Here is a 26,460-nt window from a genome sequence, read left to right on the forward strand (position 1 = left end):
CTACATATCCAGGCTCTATGATGGCATCTCTGATGAGATGCAAAGAGCTCACTTATCTACATCTGTCGGGATGTCTCCCGTGGTGGTGGAGGACGTGGTCTCCTCGATCTCTTGATCCGATGGGCTATGTTAAGAGTGATGCCTCGCCTCGGTCGATCTCCCCTAAGGAGAGTTGAAATAGGTCAAACCTCGATCGTGTGTGCTCTGGTCGCCTGTTGCATCGTGTTCAGTCTCTGTGCCCCTCGTTTGGCAGTGCTGTGTCAGCTACCCCCATTGATCCATATATTTTCATGTCGACTAGCTCCTCCTCCTCTATCCCAGAGTGCCCTGGGGCTGAGTCAAATGCATAGAAATCCGTGACCTATCTTTGTGCTCAGTCTACCACGGTACCCTGTGGTGCGGTGGTCCCATCCTCCTGCTCTCTGTGCTCTCTGATATGTCGTAGTAGTATCTCCCTGTGTCGTTGCATCTCCATTAGGTAGAGCCCAATGCAGATCTGGTCCTGGAAGTGGATCAGTCGAGAGAGTGGGCCAAAGCTGTATCCCTCCTGAAAAAGGAAGTGGTAGCGCCCTCGAATCTCATAGTAGGCTAGGCAGACACACAGAAAGTCCTCCTCTGTCTCGACTGCCCCCATCGTGCACAACCTGCATGTTCGTTGCTCTCTGGGTATGCGTGCAGCTCTCCCTGTCTCTATCCTCAGTTGATGGGATGAGACTTGCATCTGTCCGATGGCAATCCTCAGTGCGTGTGAGACTCCTTTGTCCTCGAGATACTGAGGTCTAATGATGAGTCCGTCTTCCGATACTCTGAGAAAGTGGTCATAGTAGAGCTGGGTCTAGATGGGGAACTCTTGGTCCCTCCCCCCCCCCGGCCCCAAGTGCGAGATGTGTGGAGCTGGAGGAGATCTAATGGTATGATGCGGTTAATCTCATCTCGTGGGATCGACTCGGGCGGTGCATCCATGCTATACTGAAACGGGGGAAGCCGATCCATCTGAATCTTGTGACTAGCAAACGATGCGGTGATGCGTGCAAACCATGCTGTACCTGCCCCACTCTCAGAAAGTCGTATGGAGGACTCTAGTGCTAGTCTCGGAAGTCTCTCACGAGGTAGGTCCCAAACTCTGTGGAGGAAAGTCACTGTCTGAAAGATGGCATCAACCTGGAGAGGGGTCAAACTCTGCTTGTACTATCTATTGGGGGACCGAGGGCTTACTCCGAATCATCCTGGAGCCCATAATCACCTGTAGCCGCTCGAATCTCTTCCACTGTGCTACTGAAATATCACACCCCCAAAACGGTGCCGCATACATGGCGGTCGGCCTCACTAGAGTGTCGAAAAGCCAACACTTCGTCGGTGGATCGTGGAAGCACTGTCGCTCTAGTCGGGCCAAGGCACCATGCCCTCGTGTGAGTCGTGCTCTGGTTGCGTGAGTCATTGTGAAAACTGGTCCTGTAAAAACTGCACCCAAGTATGTTGACACATCCTAGCACTCCTGAAACCTCTGATCTGCATACAAACACACAACGTGAGAAACTGAGCAGGCTGCTCACCACCCAACCATGACATCTACGGGATGTGATCCCGAATCAGGAGATGTCCCCTCCGAGCCACGAGCTGAGCTACTGGCATGAACTCCCAACCAGATCCAAACCAGCTTGGTGTCCCATACCACCAGGTGGCGCTGTGAAGCCTGGGATCTGCTACTGGGCCTTGGGCTATGCTAAGATGCAGGCGCGCGTCCGCGACTCAATCCAGGATCAGACCTAGCACCTGGGAACGAAACTTGCTCCCATCGGCTCATTGAGAATTGAACCCTTGGGCCCCTTTTATAGACTCGGGCCCCAAGCGCCAAAAATAGCGAAGACCTCAAACTGGTTTGTACCCTTGCCACTCAACCCGAGAATCAAGCCTGCCTAGCTCTAAGCCTCCCCAGGCTACTTGAGCTAGTCTTGTGTACCCAGTACACGTCAGATACCAATCCGTGCACATGACATACTTTCCCTCCTCTAAGAACTCACTCCTGAGTTCGCTAAAAAACCCGGAAATGTTCTTTGGAGGTTTTGTAATGTCTCCCATGTTGCATCCTTCTCAACACGATCCTTCCACTTGATCTTGTATTCCGTGATAGATCGATTACGAATCTGTCTGTCACGAAATTCAAGAATACACTCAGGTTCGTGTGGAATAAAAGTCAAATCTGTAACTTCTATTATCTCGTGAGGAGAAACAAGTTGATCATCCGCACCCAAGACTTCTTTCAGTCTACTAACATGAAAGATTGGATGTACTTTAACATCAGGAGGCAATTCTAGTCGATATGCAACTGGTCCAATTCTTTTAATGACCTTGAACGGACCACAGTATCTGGGGGATAATTTCGGAACCAAACCAGTATACTTAGGCTCTTGGATTCCTTGGGAATTTGCAAATATACCATCGTTTGTTCAGAGAACTCTCTAGGTGAACGATGTCTATTAGCATAAAATCTGTCCCGATCTTGGGCACTTCTAATAGACTCCTTGGCAAACTGCAACATTTCCTGCATGTCTAGCAAGAAGTTCTTAGCAGCATCATTTTGAATACCCTTTAACCCAACCATAACTGGTGACTTAGGTTGAAACCCGTACATAAGCATAAAAGGACTGTAACCAATACTAGAATGCTTTGCACTGTTGTAAGCAAATTCTATCATAGGTAGATAATCTTCCCATGAAGACTGTCTCTTAGATACATATGCCCGAAGCATGTCTTCAACCAACTGGTTAACCTTCTCTGTACTGCCATCGGATTGTGCATGATCTGAGGAACTCATACTTAGAGTAGTTTCTAACTTCTCAAAAACAAGTGTCCAAAAGTTACTTGTAAACTTTGAGTCCCTGTCACTGACTACGTCAGATGGCAAACCATAGAGCTTAAACAAGTGGTCCACAAACTCGTGAGCCAGCTGAACAGCTGAAATAGTTGTTCTAGTAGGTAAAAATCTAGCCATTTTTGTCAAACGGTCAACTATGACCCAAATGGACTCATGACCCTTGCGCGTTCGAGGCAAACCAATAATAAAATCCATGGAAACCTGACAAACCCGGCTACATAGTTTTCAATAAATGCATGCATCTTAGGCCAATAAAAGGTATGCTTCACAAGAGACAGAGTCCTATGTATACCCGGATGTCCAGCACTAGGAGCATCATGACACTCCCAGAGAATCTTGGATCTAAGGTCCAGAACATCTGGCACACAAATCTTTCCATTCCGGAACAGCAAGCCGTTCCTAATCATCCAATGACCTCCTGCCTCCTGTACCGTAGGTGGCACAATCCCTGAGTCCTGGTCAACCATGGAGCTCCCATCCTGGACTCTCTGCCAATAAGAACTGAAATGACTATCAGTTGCGTATAGCCCTCTCAAGGATTAAAATAGGTCTGAGGATATTTCCGTAAATGACATAGCATTTACAAACTTGACTCGACTTAAGGCATCCGCCACACTATTCAACGAACCCTTATGATAATGTATTTCAAAATCAAAATCTTGCATTAATTCTGCCAATCTAGCTTTCCGGCCCCTCAATTCAGATCCATCACACACATACTTAATTGATTGATGATCAGTCAATACAAGGAACTTTGAACCATATAAGTAGTGTCTCCAAACCTTAAGGGCATACACTACAGCATAAAGTTCCTTTTCCAGTGTGGGCCAACGATATTGGGTGTCGTCTAGCTTCTTACTCTCGAAAGCTACAGGTCTACCCTCTTGGAATAGAGCTGCCCCAATCGCAAAATCGCTCGCATCGGCCTCTAGAACATAAGGCCGGGTAGGATCGGGTAATGCAAGAACGGGTGCTTCCTTGATAGAAAACTTCAAGGTTTCAAAAGCCTTGTTCAATGCATCATTCCAAGAGATCGGCTGGGTAGACCTGCGTCCACGACCTTTCAATATGTTTGTCAGGGGTGCCGTGATATGTGAATAATCACGCACAGACTTCCGTAGAAATACCGTAAATCCTAGGAAAGAACGAAGTTGTTTCAGAGTCTGAGGGATAGGCCATTCTAAAACCTTCTGGATATGATCTAGATTAATGCTAATACCTTCAGAAGAAATCTTGTGTCCTAAGTAAATGATCTCCTTCACAAAGAAGTCACATTTACTCATCTTGGCATAGAGCTTATGCTGTCTTAGAATAACTAAGACAATCCGGAGGTGTCCTATGTGATCCTCAAGCGTTCGGCTATATACCAAAATGTCATCTAAGAACACTAAAACGAATTTGCCCAGAAAATCTCGGAACAAATCGTTCATCATTTGCTGGAAGGTGGCAGGAGCATTGGTCAAACCAAAAGGTAATACAAGAAACTCGTAGTGACCATACCTAGTTCGGAATGCGGTTCTATCTATGTGTTAGCATAGATACGGATTTGGTGATAACCCGTACGCAAATCAATCTTAGTGAAATACTTCGCTCCGGCCAAACGGTCGATCAGATCATCGGAACGAGGTAGAGGGTATTGATTCTTAATGGTCACTTTATTTAATCGTTTATAATCTATACACATTCTCCATGTAGAATCTTTCTTCTTCCTTAAGAGGACAGGTGCACCCCAAGGTGATTTACTTGGGCGTATATAGCCCATATTCAGGTAATCCTGTAGCTGTGTAGCTAGCTCATCCTCCTCAAGCTGGCTCATCCTATATGGTGGTACACTAATAGGTTGAGCCCCAGGGACTAAGTCTATGCGATGATCTACTGCCCGTTCTGGAGGTAAACCTTCCGGCAGTTGAGCAGGGAATACATCCTTGAAACTATCTAGCAACATTCTCAATTCACGGTGTTCAAACACACTTAAATCATTCTTGTTATTTTCAGAGACAACAAATGAAGAAAGCGGAATCAAAACACACTGATAGACATCATAATGAGAAGTGTTTAATATATTCCGAAGCTGCATCGCAAATACAATAGGTCCCTGAGAAGAGGGAATTTTATCACACTGAATACAAAATTGGGTGTCCTGATCTACAAAAGAAAGGGTATGCTCCGTCCATCCAATCCGAATATTGTGGGTTTTAAACACTCTATTCCGATTAACAAATCCACATGCTCCAAGTGCATAACATAGCACGTAAAAGCCCCTGTGTATGCTTGAATCCGGATAGGAAGCGCTTCAATCTTGCGATCCCAAAACTGCTTCCCAGCTGGAAGCTGCACCTCATAGGTGTGATCGCTAGGTATCGTGGACAGCCCCATCTTCTGCACAAATTTGTAATTAACAAAGTTGTAAGAGCTGCCCGGGTCAAAGAGAATGTGAACCCTTTGGTCATGTAATGACATTTACAGAAATACCTGTCATCGAAACTTGGCTCGCTCCCTTGGCTTTGGTACCTGGACCCGCCTGGAGCTTTGCTCCGAGCGCTAACTTTTGATTCTTGCGCTTTGGACATTCATTCTAGGCGTGGCCCCGCTCCTCGCAGTAGAAGCAACGTCCTTCCTTCTTAAGCTTCAAGGTACGAAGGAAACGGGCTCGACCATTCTTTGCCTGAGTCAAGTGTTTCTTGGAGGCATTGTCTATAGACTTCGTCTCCCCGGTACCAGTCGTAGACTGAAAGAACTTCCGTTTGTTCTTTCCACTCGTGTCGAAAACTATAGTTGCCTTTGCATCGGCCATGGTATCATCATAAATACGCGCGTAATTCATGGCCTCTTGCAACGTTGTACATTTGTTGTTCTTAATCTGCAACTTGTACGAATCTGGCAAACCATCCACAAAGAAACCTAACAAGGTCACTGGATCCATCTTTGTGGCCCTGGTCTGTAGATCTCGAAACCTTTGAAGATAAACTTCAAACGTCAAGTTCAGCTTAGACATATCGAGGGCTTTAAGCTTGCCTACGATATCATAGTCGTCCTCCTTCTTCAGGAACTTCTTCCTAAAGACCCCTTCGAAATCTATCCATGTTAACGGCTTAGGTTGGAGTTCCTTCCACCATAACAAAGCCTTTCCAGACATGAAACCGGCTGCAAGCTGTATTTTCTTTTCATCTGGGTACGGGTGGAACTGGAAGTGTACCTGCCACTTGTGTAACCAAGTGTCAACAACCTCCTTAGTTCGAGACTTCTGATCTCCAGGAAAAGGGTCTGGAGTTATGTTCGGACCTAACACTGAAGCCATGGCATCCACATGCGTGAGTGCCTGCACAGTGCTAGTCAGAAGTGTGAGAGTAGTCTGAATCCCTTGGAGTTGCTGTGTCAACCCCGTTTGATTCGCATTAACCTGCTCGAATTTTCCATCCAGAGCAGTGGTGAATTCACTGAAGGCCTTCTTCGTAATCAGATCGTCATAAAGACCCTGGTCTTCCTCAGCAGGGTAATCCAAATCCTGATCTCCCATGGCAAACTCGGGATTTACAGAATCAGACATGTCTGAAATCTGATTTGAAAAGAATATAAAACTGAGAGAAATAACTGGGGGAATCGAAGCTAGAAGGAGAGTGGAGCAGAGAAAAACCGTTCCAAGAGATGCTAACGAAAGAAGATGCTGGAAACTGACGATCAGCGGGCGTAGATGATCCCGGAGTCTTTCCTTGCTGGTTTCGCTGCAGGCTGCAGTGTACGGAAATTTGCAGCAGACCGTACTGTACAGAATCCTCCGGCTGGCTGTACGGATTCTGACGCAGTTTGTACGGATGCCTGTCGCAGGCTGTACGGATGCTGACGCAAGCTGTACGGTAGCCTGTCGCAGGCTGATCCGAATCTGATGCAGGCTGTACGGTAGCCTGTCGTAGGCTGATCCGAATCTGACGCAGGCTGTACGGTAGCCTGTTGCAAGCTGTACCGAATCTAGATGGCGCAGTCCAATAGATGTGCAAGGAGGTATTATTGCGCACACTAGCTGAGGCTATAGCTGAGCTTGGGTCCCTGCCAGTCTATATAGGAGATGGTGCAGCTAATCTAGGAAGCTATGCTTCCCAGAAAAGCTCACCCTCCCAAACTTGGAGGGTGGTGCTTTTTCGAAAAAAGCAACACCTCCAACAGAGTGGCCGCACCCTGCTCCAGCCCCTAGCGCACCTCCCTGCCTGGCCGAATTACCTTCCAGCCATGGCGCACCTCTCAGCCACTAGCACGTGCGTCCTCTACCCCTACGCAGCCCTGACCAGCGACGAAAACTCCTCGCCTGCCACTCAGCTCTTCTCACGCCTCTCCTACCTGCATCTCCACTCTCTCCTAGCTACGCCTCAACCCTCTCTCACTAATCCCTTCAGAAATCCCGAAATCAAGACTCTCCTTCTCCTACCTTTTCCTTACATCCTGACCACCCCCGATAACCCATGAACCAACAAGAACTTGCAGCATTAGATTTCGAAATTAGGGCATACCTGGAGGAAGAAATCGTCCAAAGTTTTCGCATCAGAAGTTCCTACCTCAGGACCTGGCTTTGATACCAACTGACACGTCCCAGCACTCCTGAAACCTCTGATCTGCATACAAACACACACAACGTGAGAAACTGAGTAGGTTGCTGACCACCCAACCATGACATCTACGGGATGTGATCCCGAATCAGGAGATGTCCCCTCCGAGCCACGAGCTGAGCTACTGGCACGAACTCCCAACCAGATCCAAACCAGCCTGGTGTCCCATACCACCAGGTGGCGCTGTGAAGCCTGGGATCTGCTACTGGGCCTTGGGCTACGCTAAGATGCAGGCGCGCGTCCGCGACTCAATCCAGGATCAGACTTAGTACCTGGGAACGAAACTTGCTCCCATCGGCTCACCTGGGCCCCTTTTATAGACTCGGGCCCCAAGCGCCAAAAATAGCGAAGACCTCAAACTGGTTCGTACCCTTGCCACTCAACCCGAGAATCAAGCCTGCCTAGCTCTAAGCCTCCCCAGGCTACCTGAGCTAGTCTTGTGTACCCAGTACACGTCAGATACCAATCCGTGCACATGACATATGTGTAGGACTGCACAATCTCAACTGGCTGACTCTGGTAAGTAAAGCTACGTCGGTGAAGCGCTGTGTAGGAGGTGTTGAAGATCATGACCTTGGTCTTCCCAAGGTTAACCATCAGGTCTCTCTCTCTGCAGAACACCTCTAGGGCATCTAGATGTCTCTGTAGTCCCTTTGCCGAAGATGAGAGGAGGACTATGTCATCCGCATATATACCTGATGGCCTTGCAGTACTAAGAAAGCAGGATCCTGATTGGATAGTTGTATGAGAGAGTTTTTTGAATATGCATTCTTTTCAGTTTGTGCAGATCAAGCTTATTTAGAAAATGTTATGCAGATCAAGCTTATTTTATGGGATGGAAACCACTGCTCGCTTCTTATTAGAAGTGCCTACGTTGTCATCAGAATGAGTCAGATTTAATGAGTGTTGTAGTCCCTATCTTTTGTCTTGCAACATTTAATAAGGAGTGTCTTGTTGTCATCATAAAGAGTCAGATTTTATGAGTGCTGTCATCCCTGTCTTTTGTCTTGCACAATCTAGTTTAGTGATTGCTGGGGGAACCTTGTAATTTTTTTGGTTTGAAGGGCTGTTGCTATGATGTGATGTAAAACAGTAAATTAATGTTCAGAAAAGGCATTGTTGAAGGGCTGTTGCTATGATGTGATGTAAAACAGTAAATTAATGTTCAGAAAAGGCATTGTTGGTTGGCCAACAGGTATTTACCTTCTTTACTCGACAAATGTGCATCTAGCATCTTGGTATTCTGTCTCTATGAATGACCATCTATCTTGACTAAGAATTTAGTTTGTTTACCTCTTTGGCAGATTTTCTAACCTAGAGCTGTTGAATTGTTATGGAATTTACCAGGGCACCCATTCAACCAAGACAATAAGCGAAGTCAGTGGCACTGGGAAAAAGCCATACTCACAGAAAGGCACTGGCCAAGCTAGACATGGGACTCTCCGTGGCCCGCAGGTTGGATTAAAGGCTTTGTACTTGACAATTTTCTGAAGGATGAATATTGCGTAGAAAAGGCGTGTGATCTTTATGGTTTTTACCTTGTTTTGCTTGTAACTCCATGCAAATTTTTTGAATCAATCAGATCCATACACTGATTTCTGAGTTTTGAAGTCCAAAAAGCTATCTGTTTTTTCTTGAAACGATCTTTGTACCCCAGAGACACAGGATCAGTCAATCATGTTATTTGCCTCCATTTCTTCTCTTTTTTTGCTGACTGCTCCTAGTATATTGTCTCTGTCTCCTTGCAATTTTCATTTCTTACTGTTCTTGAAGTATTGAGTTGGGTTATTGGACTACTCCCTTACTAATGTGGTGTGCAGATTTGCAAATATGTTTTTATTTCCCAAGTGAAGTGTATGTCTCTCCTGCTCACCTTCATCATTTACATGTTGTGAATATCCTTTTGTAGCTTGCTAGCTGAGAATGGGTGCCAACGTTTTTAATCAAGTACATCCTCTTTGGTTCTTCTTTTAATGACATGACAAGAATTTCTGCTACCCTGCTGTACTTCATAGATGTGCTTTCTTGATGTTGCTTGATTTAAATGTAAAGAGTCTGGTTTTTGTATGGACAGTTTAGGCACGGTGCCACTGTGCATGGACCAAAACCCCGAGATTATGAATATAGTTTACCAAAGAAGGTGCGGAGGCTTGGACTCAAGGTAGCGCTTTCAGCACGTGTCGCGGAGGGGAAGGTTCGTTATCAAGCTTTGGTGGAGCCTTGGAGATGAATATTCCCTCATCGTTTTCCTGACAGGTCAAGTTGCTTGCTGCAGCTTGTGCTAGTTGACAAGGTTGTGCCTGCCTCACATAAAACAAAGGAGATGGCCAAGTATATATCTGGACTTGAGCAGTGCAGAAAAGTTCTCTTTGTTGATGATGCGGACAAAGTAAATACGGAGCTGTGCAGATCGACTAGCAATCTGCAATGTGCTGATGTCTTGCCAGCAAAGGTATGCGCATGAAGTAAATCTAAATAAAATACATAAAAGTGGGACAGAACAGTCTGCAACATCTCTCAAACAATTCTTTCTGCCCATGAAATTGTGTAAAAGAAGCTCAGAAATGATGAGTCCAAAGCAGGTTCCACCAAGTTGGAATCAATTATGATCAATGAAGTTCAAGCAATCTTTTAGGTACTCCTATTTCAAGTGTTTTAGGAGATGTAGATGTTATGTGTTCCAATATAGGATTATCCTCATAGCTTCTCCTGATTTGGGGGCCTTACAAGTGAGCAACTAAGCTATGGTGGGTAACAGTGGGTGGATCATTCACCTCGCCCCACACATTTTTTTGGGGTGAACTGTGAAATCCATGTATATTTATATTACAAGAAGCAGTCCCCTCTTTGGGGACATGCAATTTATAATATCAAAAGATTTCAGTGTAAGACAAGTAAACATAAAAATCTATCGGACGAACACAGAGACTATCATAGAAAGATTGCTAGTGACATCCCGAAGTAGTGAAACTTGGACAAAGTAGAATCTCCAAAGACTCTATGATGTCTGTCTTTCCACAGAGTCTAGAGTTCCCAGTAGCGAATCTAAGTGAAAAATCTTGCCAAAGCAAACCGGGCTCGAAGACACTGCTGTAGAAGAAGCTGAAAGTCATGACTCACAGGGCAATGCCAAACAACCCCCCCCCACCCCCCCCCACCCCCCCCACCCCCCCCCCCCCCCCCCCCCCACCCCCCCCTCCCTTCCGCCTTCCGCCTGCCCCGCCCCACAATGTCCACACTCTGGACTAGTACTTGGTCTAGAAATTTCAAAGAATCACTAACCATTTGTGTCTGGTGCCCCTTGATCCCTAGCCTCAGAGACCTTTGTAAAACTGGATTTTGGATCCTGAATTGATGCACATGGCTCCTCCAAGGTCTAAAGGTGCCATTTGGAAAGTCTCACTTTCCTTTGTGGAGGTGTTGGTCGGGTGGCTTTGGAACTCTTGAAACCTTGACCTCCTTTGTTATTCTTCCTCCTTTCCTCTTTATGGCTTGGAAATTCAGTTTATGCAGTTCGAAGAGGGTATTCTCATGAAACAGTCCAAGTGTAGACAAGGGCTGCTATACACGTTCAGGATGAAGAATGGTAAGACAATTTCATTGCCGGTTGAAGGTGGGCTTAAGCTATCAATTATGATGGCAATGAATCTTTTGATGCTACTCTGTACAGCCAGGCTGTTGGCTGCCTCATTTACCTATGTAACACATGTAATAAGCCCTGAAACCCTAAAAACGAATCTGTAATCAGCCTGGAAACCCTAGTGCAGCACTTGCAAGAGGATTCACAGCTAGAGATCTCAAGCAAATAGAAGCAAATCGTCGTGGTTGAACAGAATTCGTAGCAGCCTGGTACAATTCGCAGCACATAAACACCAAGGAAAAGTCGAATCTCAGAGAAAACAGGGGAAAACTTGTATCTGATCACTTCTTTTGGGAGAAACAACAGCGAATTTCTGATGGGAATCCAATCCAACTGAAAGAGGGGGGAAAAGAACAGAGAACACACACACTAGGGCCAGAAGCAAGGGGCGCACCCCCCTGGGTTCCCATGAAGGTTTTTGCTTTAGAATCTCAATAGGTTGTTACAAAGATGCACTTTTGTGGAGCACATAGAAGAAGCTAGAGCAAAATCGCTGTTACAATTGAGCAGCCAGCTCCAAACTTCGTCCTTCTCCCTAGTAGAGGCGATCTGAGTGTTAATTGTGGCAATTCTTGCTAAAAATAGCAATCTTGAACGTGGAACTTCTTTAGCACTTTGGGCGTCTAGTTTGCATGCCTTTTTCCCTTGATTTTAGCCAAGCACTTGCACATAAATAAAACACCACTAACCAGATAAAGGTTAGCTAATGCATGCATTCTAATTCTCTAGACTAATCCTAGTTCTCCATGGGTGTCTCCACTATGCAACTAAGAAAACTGAATTAAAAAGATAGAAACTTTTCTAGTTGACAGAAGTCAACTCGCTTTGACTGGAGTCAATAATGTTTGACCAAAGTCAAAATAAATTATTTTTCTCTTTATTATTGGGGATAAATACGGTTTTGTGACATCCCCTCGGCTTCTATTCAGTTGTCCCCAATTAAAAGGATTTCTTATACATCTATAGGATGTGTGGATATTCTGTAAAGTAATCATCAGCCCATTTGGCACCGAGTGCCGAATAATTCTTGAACTTAACAAGATAGCGGCGGAAAACTTTGCCTCTAGGTCCTCTCCTTTCTATATGATAGACAATCTGTTTTGGTTGATGGATTTCCTCCAACTCATCTACTTCTGGTGGCTCTTTCAAAATAGGTTGAGTTGGCTCAAGATCCACATGAAACACATTATGAATCTTCCAATGCTCAGGTAAATCCAGTCTGTAAGCAACCTCACTGATTTCATCTGACCTGAAATGGCCCATAGTATGTCGTGGACAGCTTTGGATAGACGTATTCCTTTCTTGTCATCTTTCGAGGCTTTGCCTTTTCAAAATTTAGGTTCACCTAGTCGCCTATTTGAAGGTCTAGTTGCCTCCAATGCTTGTCTGCAGCTTTCTTGTGTTTGTCCTGAGAGCGGGCAATTGCCTTCCTAACTCAACCATTAGTATCGTGTCTGTCACAACTTACTTTTTTTTTTTTCCGAAAAAACAGTGCTAATTATATTACTTCGAAAACAAGATACAAGAGGTCAGCTTATAGCTGACGGGCTGCGTTCACAAACCGGACGCAGCCCAAAAGGTAGCATAATAGATCATACTCTCACGGAGGGATATGTTGAGTGTGAATGAACAGCCATCGGGGTGGTGAGTAGTGCCACCGAAGGCCCTGCGTAGTCTGCTCGAAGAAGAGGCTCTGTGTGTCCCAAGCCTGGAGGAAGCGTCTCCGCTTCTCCTGACCGGCCCGGGAGTCTCCCTGAATCTGGTCCCACTGGCCTCTGAGGGTATGAATAATCTCACTCCAAATCTCCGCCATGATCTGGGCAGTCGAGAAGGAGGTGCCACCAAGAATCTGCGCGCAGCGCGAGGTCCAGATGTGCCATCCTGTAATGCTGCTGATAATCTCCCAGACTGGCTGCCGCTCCCGAACTCCTGTATCAGCCTCTGCTAGGTGCTGTGGGATACCCTCGAGCGGCCCCCACGTCCCCTGTGTGATAAGGAAAGTGGGGTCCTGCTGGCATGCCTCGAACAAGTGATGAAGACCAGGTGCGGTGCTGCACCAACAGAACGCGCCCCAAGTGATCACTCCTAGCTCTGGTGCTGCTCGAGCAAGAAGCCCGAAAGTCCACCTCCACACTTCCTGGGCGCGCGTGCAGCTCCACAGGCAGTGTTTTGGTGACTCCTCATCCGCATGGCAAATCTGGCAGCAACCGTCCTGGCCTATCTGCCTCAACCAGCTCCCCACTGGAAGACCTTTGTGGGTAAGAAGCCACAGGAAGTATGAGATCTTCCGCGGCCGCCAGCTCTCCCACAAGGCCTTCCAGAATGCCTGCAAAAAGAACCTGGAAATACCCTGTGCGTACCAGCTAGGACGCTGGGTGGGGGGGCGGCTCTGCATCCTCCCGAGAACTCGCCTGCCCAGAGTCGTACTGTAAGCGAAGAAGGAAGTCGGCCCCTGTCCTGTCACAATCTCTGGCCACCACCACTCTCCTGGGTCCCACTCAAGTTCTGACAAGGCCCGCCCCTCCCAGAGCCAAAGACGCCAAAGCTGCAGCTGGTCCTGCTCGATACTAGGGTCGGTATGCCAGACCTTCCCCAGAAGGCCTACGACCCTCACCCTCTGCCACGGGAGTAGGGGGTCGATGAGCGCATCCTCTCTCCTGAGTCGTCCATCCCCTGAAACCGCGAAGAAGGCAATAGAGGAGTCATCCAAACGTCCTGCGACCACCAGTGGGATGCCACGGGGGGTGAACTGTCCCAGCCAGTGGGTGTCTCCAGGCATGAGGACCTGAGGCTCAGGTGGAGCTAACCAAGCGGCTGGGATCGCACCGTCGATCTCTGTGCGTCTCGCCTGGACTCCGCGTGCACCTGCAGCTGCGTCTGCAAGATCGGCCATCTCCAGATGTCTGTACGTATCCCTCCAAACTCGAAGGGACCGGGCTGGCCCCCTCATCCAGCCGTCCCACCTGATATGTGATCTCTCCCCCAACTGAAGGCCCTCGGCGTCTCTGACCTGCCCATTCCAGACGAGCGGCTGTCGATCGATCTCCTCCTGACATCTGGGCTGGGACTGAATGAGACTGGGACGGAGCCGCCTCCAAACCATGAGGAGGCTACGAACGAGTGGGGAGCGGGGCTGAGTGAGCGGGGCGGAAGTGAAGATCCACCTGAAGGACGGTAGCCACTCTCCACCTCGGCGCGGGACACAAGAGCCGACTCCCTGCTGAAGTAACATCTTCCACGTCTGCCCCCCTGGGGTCAAACCGCGGATGATAAGCTTGCCTAACAAGGCCTGACTCTGAAGCTCTGGATCAATGACCCCCAGACCACCCTCAGCCTGCGGAAGAATGACTGTCTGCCAAGCAACCCTGGCTCTGGTATCTCTATGCCCATCCTCCCCAGACCAAAGAAAGTTCCGAACCAGCCTCCTGAGCTGTGCCACGCTGGATCTCGAGAAGCACCAACAGGAAGCCACATACCAAGCCGTGGCTAGAAGGACCTGGTTAACTACCAAAGCACGACCTGCAAGGGAAAGCTTAGCAGTGCTCCAGAAAGCCAGCTTCCGTCGGATGGAATCTAGCACCGGGAGAAACTGCTGAGCTGGCGTAATGTCTAGGCCAACCTGGAAGCCAAGGTATCTAGCTGTCTGTCCACGTGGAATCCATCTGAAGCCCAGAAATCGCCCCACCAACTGATTTGTTCCAGTTGATTTTCGCACCAGCGGCCGAGCAGAAAACCTCCAGGGCCATCCGCACCCTCTCTAGCATCCTCTCATCGTCCTGGACATAAAGGGCTGTATCATCTGCGTACTCTGAGTCCAGAAGCTCCGTGTCCTCCCGGAGTGGAAGGCGAACACCCCTGAGCCCTGTGGACCTCGCCCGAAGGTAGTAAGTCATGGCCTCGGCGAAGAAGAGAAACAGGTAAGGAGCCAGGGGACAGCCCTGACGTACTGATCTCTCCAAGCTGAATCGCTCACCCATCCTGCCTCCAATGATGACCCTGCTGGACGCTGTCCTGTACAAAGCTGAGATACCCTGAATCCAGCCTGCCGGGAAACCTAGCCGCTCCAGAGTCCCCTCCAAAAAGGACCAATCCACGCGATCGTAGGCCTTCTCGAAGTCGAGAAGTAAAATGGCAAGGTGTGATCCGCTGTACTGAGCCCACTCCGCCGCCTCTGAAAAGGTGAAGACATTATCCAGGATACTACGATCCTGGACAAAGCCTGTCTGAGTGTCATGGACGAGGTCTGGAAGTAGAGGTCGAACTCTGGCACTGATCATCTTGGCGAGGATTTTGTAGGCAGTGGTAAGGAGAGTGATCGGACGCCACTGGCGGATCTCCTGTCTATCTCCTCCCTTCGGGATGAGGCAAATCAGTCCCGAGGAAAGGCTCTCTGGCATCTGCCCGCTGCTGAAAATCCCCTGCAGAGCTGCAAGGAGGGGCTGATGGATCTGGTCCCAGAAGGAGGTGAAGAAAGCTCGGGATAGCCCATCCTCACCTGGGCACTTCTGACCATCAATAGCCATCAAGGCCTCCAACATCTCATCCGAGGTGAAAGGCGCCAACAACGTCGCCTGCATGCTAGGCTGGACCAGGGATGGAATGTGCCTCCACACCTCCTCACGGGCCCGACTGGCACGAGGGGCAAGCGGCTCCTGCTGGAAGAGGGTCCTGTAAAAGTCCGTGGCCAACCCCAGGACCTCCCCTGGATCCGTAACGATGTGACCCTCCGCTGTCCTGAGACTCCGAAGCTGATCACCTGCAGCTCTCTGGCCATGCGTCCTAAAGAACTCCCTGCACATCCGGTCACCCTTTCGGGCCCAAAAGGAGCGAGAGGCGTGAAAGGAAAACTCGGAGCGACGCTGGAAAGTCTCCTCCAGGAGGGCTCTGGCTCGAAGGGCCTGGATCCGCAGCTCCTCCGAACCCGGGGAAGCCTGCTGGAGTCGCTGAATGGAGGCGAGGTCCCTCCGAAGAGCTCTCTCTCTGTCCCACCAATCCTGTCGAACCTGTAAAGCTGCGAGCTGGCAGATCTGGCTAGACTCCTGCAGAGCCTGTGCGACTGAGTCTACCAGATCCACGCCCTCCCCCCAATCTCTGTCCCAAAGACTGCAAATGCTACTGCGCACGTCCACCCTCGAGAAGATGGAGTCGGGAATCCTGCAAGATCGGGAGGGGAGGGTCTGGGCTGCCGAATCTAAGGAAAGGAGCACAGGCGCATGATCGGAGAGTGTCGTCCCTGGAACTATACCCGCCTGGCCGCCTCTGCTGATGGCCCAGTCACTGACATAAAATCTATCAAGCCTCTCCAGGAGTCTGCCTCCTTCCCTGCGGAAGCCCCAGGAGAAGTCCAGGCTCCCGTGCCAACGCCGGAAGGACGGGTCTCTCCAGCTGTCCCTCCCTCCCGTCTCGAAGATGAAAGAGTCCCAAGCTGACTGCTCTGCCTGGGCCATACCTGTGAACTCCGGGCCTCTGCCCTGCTGGTCCTCCAGGGTCTCCAGGTTGTTGAAGTCTCCTCCAACAATCCAGGAATCCATGTCTGGAAGAATCCCTGTAAGTGTCCTCCAGAAGGTGGCTCTGCAACGGAGGTCTGTGGGGGCATAAATGTTGAGGATGCCTATTTTGGATCCCTCCAGGTCCAGGCCTACCCAAAGGGCTCGGCCAGGAATCAACGTGCCGTGACCAAAAACTCCCTGGGCTAACTGCTCGCACACGGAAGTACAGACACCCCCACTCCTCCCCTGAGCGCCGATAGAAGGCTCCCAGTAAGTGTAGGACCGTCCAGGGAGAATCTTCCCGCAGCTACGGGAATGAGCCACAGAAAGCTTGTGCTCTTGGAGCAGAAGTACATCCAAACGACCAATCACTGCAGGCTGAAGTTCCTGCCGCAAAATGAGCTTCCTGGGACCACGGGTGCCAGAGGAGTGAAACCCGTTCACATTCCAGGATACGAGGTGTAAGCTCATGGAGAGGGAGGGGGGGCTGCGAACAACTGTCTGCTCGCGGTCGAAGTCGAAGAAGAACCAGACGTATCGGAATGGAGGCGCTGCCGCTTATGAGAAGGTTTGGAGGGGGAGACGGGGTCGTCCTGCCCGTTCTTCAACACCTTCAGCAAAGGCGAGAGGCCTTTGGTGCCATGAACAAATGCTTTCTCGAGCCAGCTCGAGATCTCTGAAGAGGTCATCCCGTAGAAGGTTCGGAGTTTCTGCTGGGACCAAGCTCTGACATCCTGGGGGAGAGGCCATGACAGGGGAGGTCGGAGGATCACTATCAGTCGGAAGCGTTTGGCGGCGCAACGCCACCGCAAGCGCACGTCGCCCTCGGACCACTGAGTCTCGAGGAGCTGCCCACCGGACGGGCCTATCCAGGAACACACCTGGGCGTGCGTCTGCTCTCTGAGAGCCTCCCAAACCGAGTCGTCTGTCCAGGTCTCGGTGCCATCACTGAGGAACGTGAAAGCGAAGCTAGGGCCATCCCTGGGAGCCAAGGCACCAATCCTCCCATCCGCCCCTTTGCGGAGCAGGAAAATACTGATGTCGAGACAAGCCGGGAAGGTCCCAAGGTCGGCTACATCCAGGTAGTCCCAGGGGCCAGATCTGTAGAAGTCTCGCGGAAGCTCTCTCTCATGGAGCTGAGACCCAACTGAGTCTACGATTGAGGGGCTAGCGGGAAGGGAAGCCTGCTCCACTGGTGGTGTAGACTCCGGGTGTCCTGCCAGCGAGGGGGGAGGGGGAGGAGGCTGAGGGATAGGCAGCTCTGACTCCACGGAGGCGACTGGCGGAGGAGGTGGAGGAGGTGGAGCGGGGGCTGCACACGGCTGGGAAGCCGGTGGTGCAGCTAACTCTGAGGAGAGGCGAGGGGGACCAGGGGGGGGGGATGGGGGTGCAGCTGGAGCTGGGGCTGAGAGGGAGGAAGAGAAGACTGAGGAAGAGGAGGCGGGGGCTGAAACTGCGGGTCGGGCGACGGGGGGGGGGAGACTGGGGAGGGGGCTGGGGCGGGGAGGAAAGGGGCGGGGGAACGGGAGAGAGGGGGAACTGAGGCTGTGGAGGGCGGGCTGCCGTCGAAGAAGAAGCTCTCCCAGACCCCTGGGGCGGCTGCCTGACAGGTCTCTGGGGTGCTGCTGCAGGAAGGGTAACCTCTGCCTCCTTGCCTTTATCCGAAGTCTTCTTGTTCTTTCCCCTTTTCCTTTTAACCTCGGTCCAACCGCCCACAACCTCTGGACCCGACTCCTGCTGTCTCGGCTCCTCCTGACGTGGCTGTCCAGGGGGTGGGGGTGGGGGCGGAGGGGTCGGGGGCGGGGGAGGTCGAGACGAGCTGGCGAACCGTGGACAAGCAGCCGCCAAGTGCCCAAAGCCGTGGCACCGCAGGCACTGACCTGGCTGTCCGGTGACTATCATGCTCTGGGTGATACTGCCGGCACCTGTCACAATCTCGATCACAGCAGGGAGAGTCGCAGGATCCGCCACCGCCACTCGGACTCAGGGGGCTCCTGCCGTGGTCACCGCGTCGGCAAAGGTGTCGTGCATAACCCAGCCAAAATGGGAGCCCAAGTCCCTGACAATCGGGCGCAACTCTGCAGCAAGCCCTGGAAAAACAAGTGTCACTGGGTGTCGAGGTATGCGGAACCGAGCATCGAACTCCGCTGCGCTGAATCCACGGTACCACGGGACTATCATGATAATCTTCCCATCCACCGAGGTGGGGGAACTGGCAATCAGGTTGCTCACAGCTTTCTCAGTGGAGAGTTTGAGCCAGAAGATGCCCCTTCCCATAAGGGCCACCTCCTCAATATGGCCATCCTCTAGCAGGAGAGTGGACTGGAGCCAGTCCCTGATGGCTAACCTGGAGGGGGAGTGACCAATGACTCTACCGTAAACAGAGGTACGCGTAAAGTCAATGGCAACCTCCTGAACACGAGATGACTGTCGCTCTGTCAGGATAACGCGGTAGGCATCTGGAGAGGGAGGGTCCGACTGGGCCTCCGGATCCGGGCAGGGGGCCGCCATACCGCCAAGACTAAGTGCAAGCTTCCGATGGGGAGTATGAACAGGCTGCCACCCCAAAAAAGGGGGGACGAAGCGGTAGGTGGAGCCTGGGGGTGAGGCGGGCGAGGCGGGGTGAGGGGGCGGGGGGGGTTGGAGCGGAGGGCGGGGTGAAGGGATCGGGGTGCGGGGAACGGGGGGCGCGGGAGGGCGGGGGGGGGGTGGCGGGGGCGGAGAGGTAAAGCGGGGGGCGGGGAGAGCGAAATGGAGGCGGGGGGGCGGGTGAGGTGAGAGGGGACGGCGGGTGAGGCAGAGCGGGGGAGGGAGGGGGTGAGGCGAAGCGAGGGGGGGGGAGGGGTGAAGCGAGGTGGGGCGGAGGGGGGCGGAGTGGATGAGAGCGGAGGGGGGGATGAGAGGGCGGCTGAGACGAGGGGAAGGGGGGGGGTGGAGGCGTAAGGAGGGGGCGGCGAGGGTGAGGTGAGAAGGAGCGGGGGAGAAGGGGGGATTAGAGGCGAAGGGAGGGGGCGGCGGGGGGGTGAGGGGAGATGGAGCGGCGCGGCGGGGCGGGAGAACAGTGAGGGGGGGGCGGTTTGGAGCGAAGCGGCGGGGGGCGAGAGAGAACAGCGAGGGGGGGGGGCGAGAGCGAGGCGAGGCGAGGGGAGGGGCGCAGCGAGGTGGCCGGTGGGTGAGGGGGAGGGGGAGCGGGGGGCGAGGGCGGAAGGGGAGGGAAGGGAGCGGAGGTGGTGGCGGCGGGAGGAGGAGCTAAGGGAGGTAGAGCGAGCGGCGGTAGGGGGGAAGCTCACAGGAGCTCTCTGTCACAACTTACTACATCAAATGTCCACTTGATTTCCTTGTCAGGCCAGCTGTACAAGCTGTTTGGCATATTCCTTCTCTTTTGCCTCCGTTGCTGGATCAGCTTTGTTGGCACAACCATGCCTTCTTTTACTTCTTTTTTGTCATCCCTGAGCAAATGTGTCCCCTCATAGATTGGTATGTTGTCCCATAGACGTGTGTGCGACAGTTTCTTAATTGTATAACTTGTCAAATTTTTGCACCCGTTATAATCTTGATTCTAAATAATAACTGCTGTTTGTTGATGTAGTACTGAGAGAGAAGATGGACTTACATGTTTTGAAAAGCCATTTCCAGATCTCGGACATATTGATTAGCAATATGTCCGAGATTTGGAAGCTTTGCCTTTTCAAAATTTAGGAGCACCTGTAGGCCATCTTCTCCCAGTCGTATTGATGCCCTCTGGGCCCTGGTATGTGCCATGTAGCTTTAGTTATTGGCACTTAGGTCACCTAGTACTTTTAGTGTCTTATGACACCTAGTACTAGTGGTACCACTAGGACACTAGGTCTAGGGTTCTCTTTTATAGTACTTTGTACTTTCATTTTCATTCATCTAGTTGATGTGACGGCTTCCACTTCTTGCTCCACTCTTGTGCATCCTTTTGCTTCCGTGAGCCTACAGTGGTATCAGAGCACTTCCTTCCCGCACCTGCTCCCTATTCCTAGCTTCCTGCTTCCAGCTCTAGCTCCCGCACTTCAGCTCCATCGTCAAGCTTAGCTACCGGACATCCCGCACAGCTCCGACGTGACCCCGCGACCTGCTGTTCGTACGATTTCGTACAGTCGTACGGATTTTCGTATGGCGTGGTAGCTGTAAATTTTTTTATTGTCCATACAGTCCTGTACGGCCGTCCGTACTCACACAGTCCGTACAGTCCATACTACCAGGTCAGATTTGACTGTACAATTCCGTCCGTACTGTTTTGTACTTGCAGGTTCAGCTGTGCATTCAGCCATTGTTTGGCTTCGATTTCGGGAGCAGACATTGCAGTAAATCTGCAATTTTTGGTGACATTTGGGGCTTTTGCATTCAGGCTACGATTTTGCAGGTAGATTGCAGTTTTGCAGACAATTTGGGGCTTTTCCTGAATTTGCCCCATTTTTGGCTCAGTTTTGCTCTACAAATTGGGGCTTTTGGGTCTATTGCAGGCAGATTGCACGATACTTTCAGATTTGCAGTGAAATTGGCAAGAAATTGCAGGCCATTTGATCACATTTGCAAATTACAGCTTCTTTTTGGGCTTTTTTCAGATTTGGACAGCAAGTCCTATTTTTTGCAGTTGCAAGCCTTGAGACTATCTTTTGGGTCACTTTGTTAGTGCTTTTTGACTTGTCCCATTTGCAATGGTCGGCAACAATCATGATTTATTTGGCATTCTTCGTGAAGATGATAAGTTGGATGGCACCAACTATTCGATGTGGTCTTATCTCATGAAATATATTCTTGTTGCAAGGCATTTTTGGAACATTGTTTCTGGGGTTGATCTGAGGCCAGCCAATGCTACAGTGGCTACCCCTATTGCTGGTCCCTCTGTAGAGGGTACACCTCCTGATGCTTTATCCTCTGGCACCCCTGTTGCTGCTCCTCCAACTCAGGAACAAACAAGATAGGATGCAAGAGATGCAAATGCACATTCCTGTATTGCTTTACCATGCAAGAGAATCATTATTCCACACATCCGGTCATGCAGGATAGCAAAGGATGCTTGGGACAAATTGGCTTCTCTTCATCAGACTCGCAATGAGGCACGTGTTGCATATTTAAGAAGGCAATTGCAGGAAGTCAGCATGAATGAAGGTGACTCTATGGATGCATACTTGACAAAGGTCAAGGACCTCATGGAACAACTTGCCAATATTGATGAGGTGGTGCCAAATGCTCAGCTTCTCAGTACCACATTGAATGGGCTGCCAGATACATATTAAGGGTTTGCTACAACCCTTCGACTAGTGGCCATGGGTAATCCAGACCACTACTCCTTTGATCAGTTAGTCACTTTGCTTTTGTGGGAAGAGCAAAGTCGTGCTAATAGGCAAGCTACTATTTCTGATCATGCATTTGCTTCACAGCAGACATGAAAAGGCAAAGCTTCCAAGCCTATGGGCAAGCCTAAATATGCGCCTAACAGTGACAATTCCTCCAATGCATCTCAAAATACAGCAGATAAGTCAAAGAAGAAAAGATGCAACTATTGTCGCAAGCTAGGGCATGAAATTTCAGAATGCAGAAAGCACATTGCTTTGGAGAAAAAGAAACCAGGATGGACAGTCAATGCCTCACATGCAATTGAATTCCATGAGCCAGCAGATGCCTCACATGCACATGCTCTCCAGGATGATTGGGCATTGCTCTTTGATCCCTCCAAAGTTGATGCATTCTTTACTGCTAATGATGCTCAGTCTTGGTATTTTGATAGTGGTGCTTTCAAGCACGTCACTTCTTGTAGACAGTTGTTTCATTCCTTAGCTAATGCACCTCGAGTGGGGACTGGCACATGTGCTAATAATGCTTCCTATGCGGTAAAAGGAATTGGAGATATGCAGCTCACATCCATTTCAAGCTATCTTGTCACTCTGACAAATGTTCTTTTTGTGCTTGGAATGGAAGTCAACTTGATTTCAATTTCAGCAATTGCCACTTCAGGTTTCAGAGTGATATTTGATGGATACAGATGCTTAGTATATGATCTTCGTGATGACAATGCCATAGTTCTCACTGGCACTTTGCAAAAGGGGCTTTAACACCTTGATCATCACTCAGCTGCACTTTCTATTGAAGCATTTGCTATTTCAAATTCACAGCTTGCTGAAACTCATCTTTGGCATGAGAGAATGGGTCATCTCAATTATAGAGCTCTTGCCAAGTTACATTCACAGGGCATGGCAAATTATGTACCTCAAACTCACACAGTTTCCAAACATGTGTGTGAGGGTTGTCTTTTGGGTAAAGATGCATCGGTTTCCTTTTCAAAAGAATTGTCCAAAATTCTCACAAAGGAAATTGCAGCTAGTGCACAATGATGTCTGTGGCCCAATGAGGACAAATGCCATTGGGGGGTACATATATTTCATGACTCTAATTGATGACTTCACAAGATATTGCTGGGAATATGCTTTAAAAGCCAAATCTGAAGTGTTCTCATGCTTTCAGAGGTGGCTGAATATGGTTGAAAATGAATCAGGATGCAAGCTTGTCACCCTCAACATAGATAGGGGGGGAGAGTATAAAGGATTTTGATGCATTTTTGTCTTCACGGGGCATTGTTCACTCATGCACTACTCCTTACACTCCTCAGCATAATCCTATTCCTGAAAGGAAGAACAGGTCCACTATGGAGATGGCCAGATGCATGCTTAAGGCCAAGTCTTTGCCCAATAAATTTTGGCTTGATGCAGTGATGTGTGCCAACTATGTGCTGAATAGATCACCTACAAGGGCATTGAGGACGCTTACACCTTATGAAGCATGGAAAGGCAGGAAGCCTTCACTTTCACACATGAGAGTTTTTGGGTCTCTTGCATATGTTCATGTACCATCTCAGCTGAGACATGAGCTTGATGACAAGGCAATCAAATGCATATTTATTGGTTACAGCCAGGACAGCAGAGGGCATCGGTTGTATCAACCAAATATTGGGAAGATTATTGTTAGTAGAGATGTAATCTTTGCTGAACATTCGGCTTCTCCTCTTGTGGACTGCAAAGCTAAGCCAAAAGTTGACATGTTTGATGCCTTTGACTCTTGGTTACCTCTGCTTCCCTCAGAGGGGGACTTTGACCATCAACATGAGGCTCCTGCAGGCCCTCCAACAAGTAATGATCAGCCAGCACCCCATGTTGATTTGCAGTTTCCTCTTCCAGCACAAAATGATCCCACTATTCATTGATGCAGTGATTGAAGAAAGAGCTGTCAATAGACAGCAAAGGCAGGCTCCCAGATGGCTTCTTGACACATTGAGGGACAGCAAACAAGATCAACCTCTTGCTGCCTGGACAAGATCAGGGAATAGACAAATGCATGGTCACTTTCTTGAGTTTGCACTCCTTGCTACAGCTTGCAATGAAGAGCCTTTGTGCCATAAAGATGCTTTTGACAGCAAAGAGTGGATGGATGCAATGAGAGTTGAGCTACAATCTATTGCAAAAAATGACACATGGGAATTAGTAGATCTTCCTCTCGGCAAGTATGCCATTGGTACCCGGTGGGTCTACAAATTAAAAAGGAAATCTGATGGTAGCATAGATCGACACAAAGCTCGTCTTGTTGCAAAAGGGTATGCCCAACAACAAGGCATTGCTTTGAGGAGACCTTTGCTCCCAGTTCCAGGATTACTACTATTAGATGTGTCATTGCCATTGCAGCCCATCACCATTGGCAAGTGCACCAGCTTGACATCAAGACTGCCTTTCTTCATGGGGATCTGCAGGAAGAAGTTTATGTGACACAACCTCCTGGCTTTGAGGTTGTTGGCTCTGAAAACAAGGTATGCCGGATGAGAAAAGCCCTTTATGGTTTGAAGCAGGCACCCTGGGCATGGTATGCTAAAATTCATGCACACTTACTGTCCCTTGGTTTTCAAAATAGCCCCATAGAGCCCACTCTTTATGTTCGTGGGAGTGGATCTGATTTTTTAGTGCTGATTTTATACGTGGACGACATGTTGATCACGGGCCCTGATACTCAGCATATTGCAGTTTTCAAGGCTGATTTGCAGCAAGCTTTTGAAATGTCAGACATGGGACAGCTGCACTATTATTTGGGCATTCAGTATGCTCATGTTGAGGGGGGTATCATGATGTCACAGTCCAAGTATATTGGACAACTCCTTGATCATTTTCAGTTTGAGGATTGCAAGCCAATGTCTACTCTAGTGGACCCTGGCTTCAAATTTTCAGCTCATGATGGGAGCCCACCATGTGATATCACTCTTTACCATCAGGCTGTTGGATGTCTCATTTACTTATGTCACACCAGGCCTGACTTATAGTATGCAGTATCCCAGCTCAGCAGGTTCATGCACATGCCCAGTTCACAGCATTGGCAGGCAGTGAAGAGAGTCTTCAGATATCTCAGAGGCACTCAGGATTTAGCCATCTTCTATGGTGATGAGGGTTCACTTACCATGCATGCTTACACGGATAGTGACTGGGCAGGTTGTTCCTGTGAGGGAAAGAGGAGGTGGAACGATAGGAGACAGAGACACAAGGAGTGTGGGTGTGTAAAAATGCATTGAGCCACACCACAAACTCAAAGGTTTTATTAGGATTAGGTATTCACCCTATGACTGTCTTAGGACAGTCATAGCAGTCATAACATTTAAAGGGTGGCAATGTGCCTTTACCCCAACAACCTCCCACCTAAAGGCCAATGTGCCTAAAGGGGAGAAAAGAATAAAAATTACAGCAATATACAGTTACTGTATACAAGACCATAAAATAAGAATGGTCTCATCCTAATCCCATGATGCGGCGACAATGTGCAAACCGCTCTGTAGGCAAGCTCTTAGTGAGCAAATCTGCAGGATTATCATCAGTGTGCACCTTCACAAGCTCAAGCTGCTTGTCCTCCAGTACCTCCCTGATAAAATGATATTTCACATCTATGTGCTTGGTCTTCTGATGAAAGACCGGATTCTTTGCCAACATGATAGCACTCTGACTATCACAATGCAAAACTGGTATATCCCCTGTAATGCCCAAATCTCCCACCAGCCGAGTAAGCCATATTGCTTCCTTGCAAGCCTCAGTGGTTGCAATATATTCAGCTTCAGTGGTTGACAGTGCAATGCATTTCTGCAAACGAGACACCCGTGATATAGGACCTCCTGCAAATGTGAAAATATAACCGGTAGTAGACTTCCGGTTATCTGCATTTCCTGCATAGTCTGAATCTGTAAAACCATGCACCAATGCATCCTGCCTACCATAGCATATGCACAAGTCTTTGGTACCCTTGAGATACCTCAAGATGCCTTTCACTGCTTCCCAGTGCCGCTTGCCTAGATTTGCCATATACCTGCTGATGACTCCCACCGCAAAAGCAATATCCGGACGAGTGGCAACCATGGCATACATCAAAGAACCAACTGCAGATGCATACGGAACCTTGGCCATCTCAGCTTTATCATCATTTGATCTGGGGCTGTCCTTACTGCTGAGTTTTAAATGAGGAGGCAACGGGGTACTAATAGACTTTCCCCCCTCCATGTTAAACCTCTGCAGTACCTTGCCAATGTACTCTTCCTGTGATCCGCATACCTAGTATGTGATTTGCATCACCCAAGTCTTTCATGTCAAAAGACTTATGTAGTTGCTTCTTCAAAGCAATAATCTCTTGCTGAGATTTGCTGGCAATCAGCATGTCATCCACATATAGAATGAGTAGCATCAAACTGCCATCCTTTGCCCGTTTGGTGTACAAGCAGTGATCGGTCTCACACCTATGATACCCTTGGGACTGCATGAAGGCATCAAACTTCTTGTACCATTCTCTTGGCGCCTGCTTGAGTCCATACAA

General features: G+C 49.4%; 1 protein-coding gene across 3 annotated transcripts in view; it reads left to right on the forward strand.

Annotated features, from left to right (window-relative positions):
• LOC147893624 (Ribosomal protein L4/L1 family) overlaps nt 1–26,460 on the forward strand; it is an 84,587-nt gene that overhangs the window by 23,293 nt on the left and 34,834 nt on the right. For all 3 annotated transcript variants that reach the window (XM_087385822.1, XM_087385820.1, XM_087385821.1), the window contains exons 5-7: nt 8,821–8,928; nt 9,548–9,667; nt 9,749–9,925. In XM_087385822.1, coding sequence (XP_087241948.1) covers nt 8,821–8,928; nt 9,548–9,667; nt 9,749–9,925 — 405 coding nt within the window. The remainder of the gene's footprint in view (nt 1–8,820; nt 8,929–9,547; nt 9,668–9,748; nt 9,926–26,460) is intronic.

This window comes from Dipteris shenzhenensis, chromosome 15, assembly GCF_047967505.1.
Source record: "Dipteris shenzhenensis isolate YYH24624 ecotype China chromosome 15, Dip_SZ_1.0, whole genome shotgun sequence".
NCBI lineage: Eukaryota > Viridiplantae > Streptophyta > Polypodiopsida > Gleicheniales > Dipteridaceae > Dipteris > Dipteris shenzhenensis.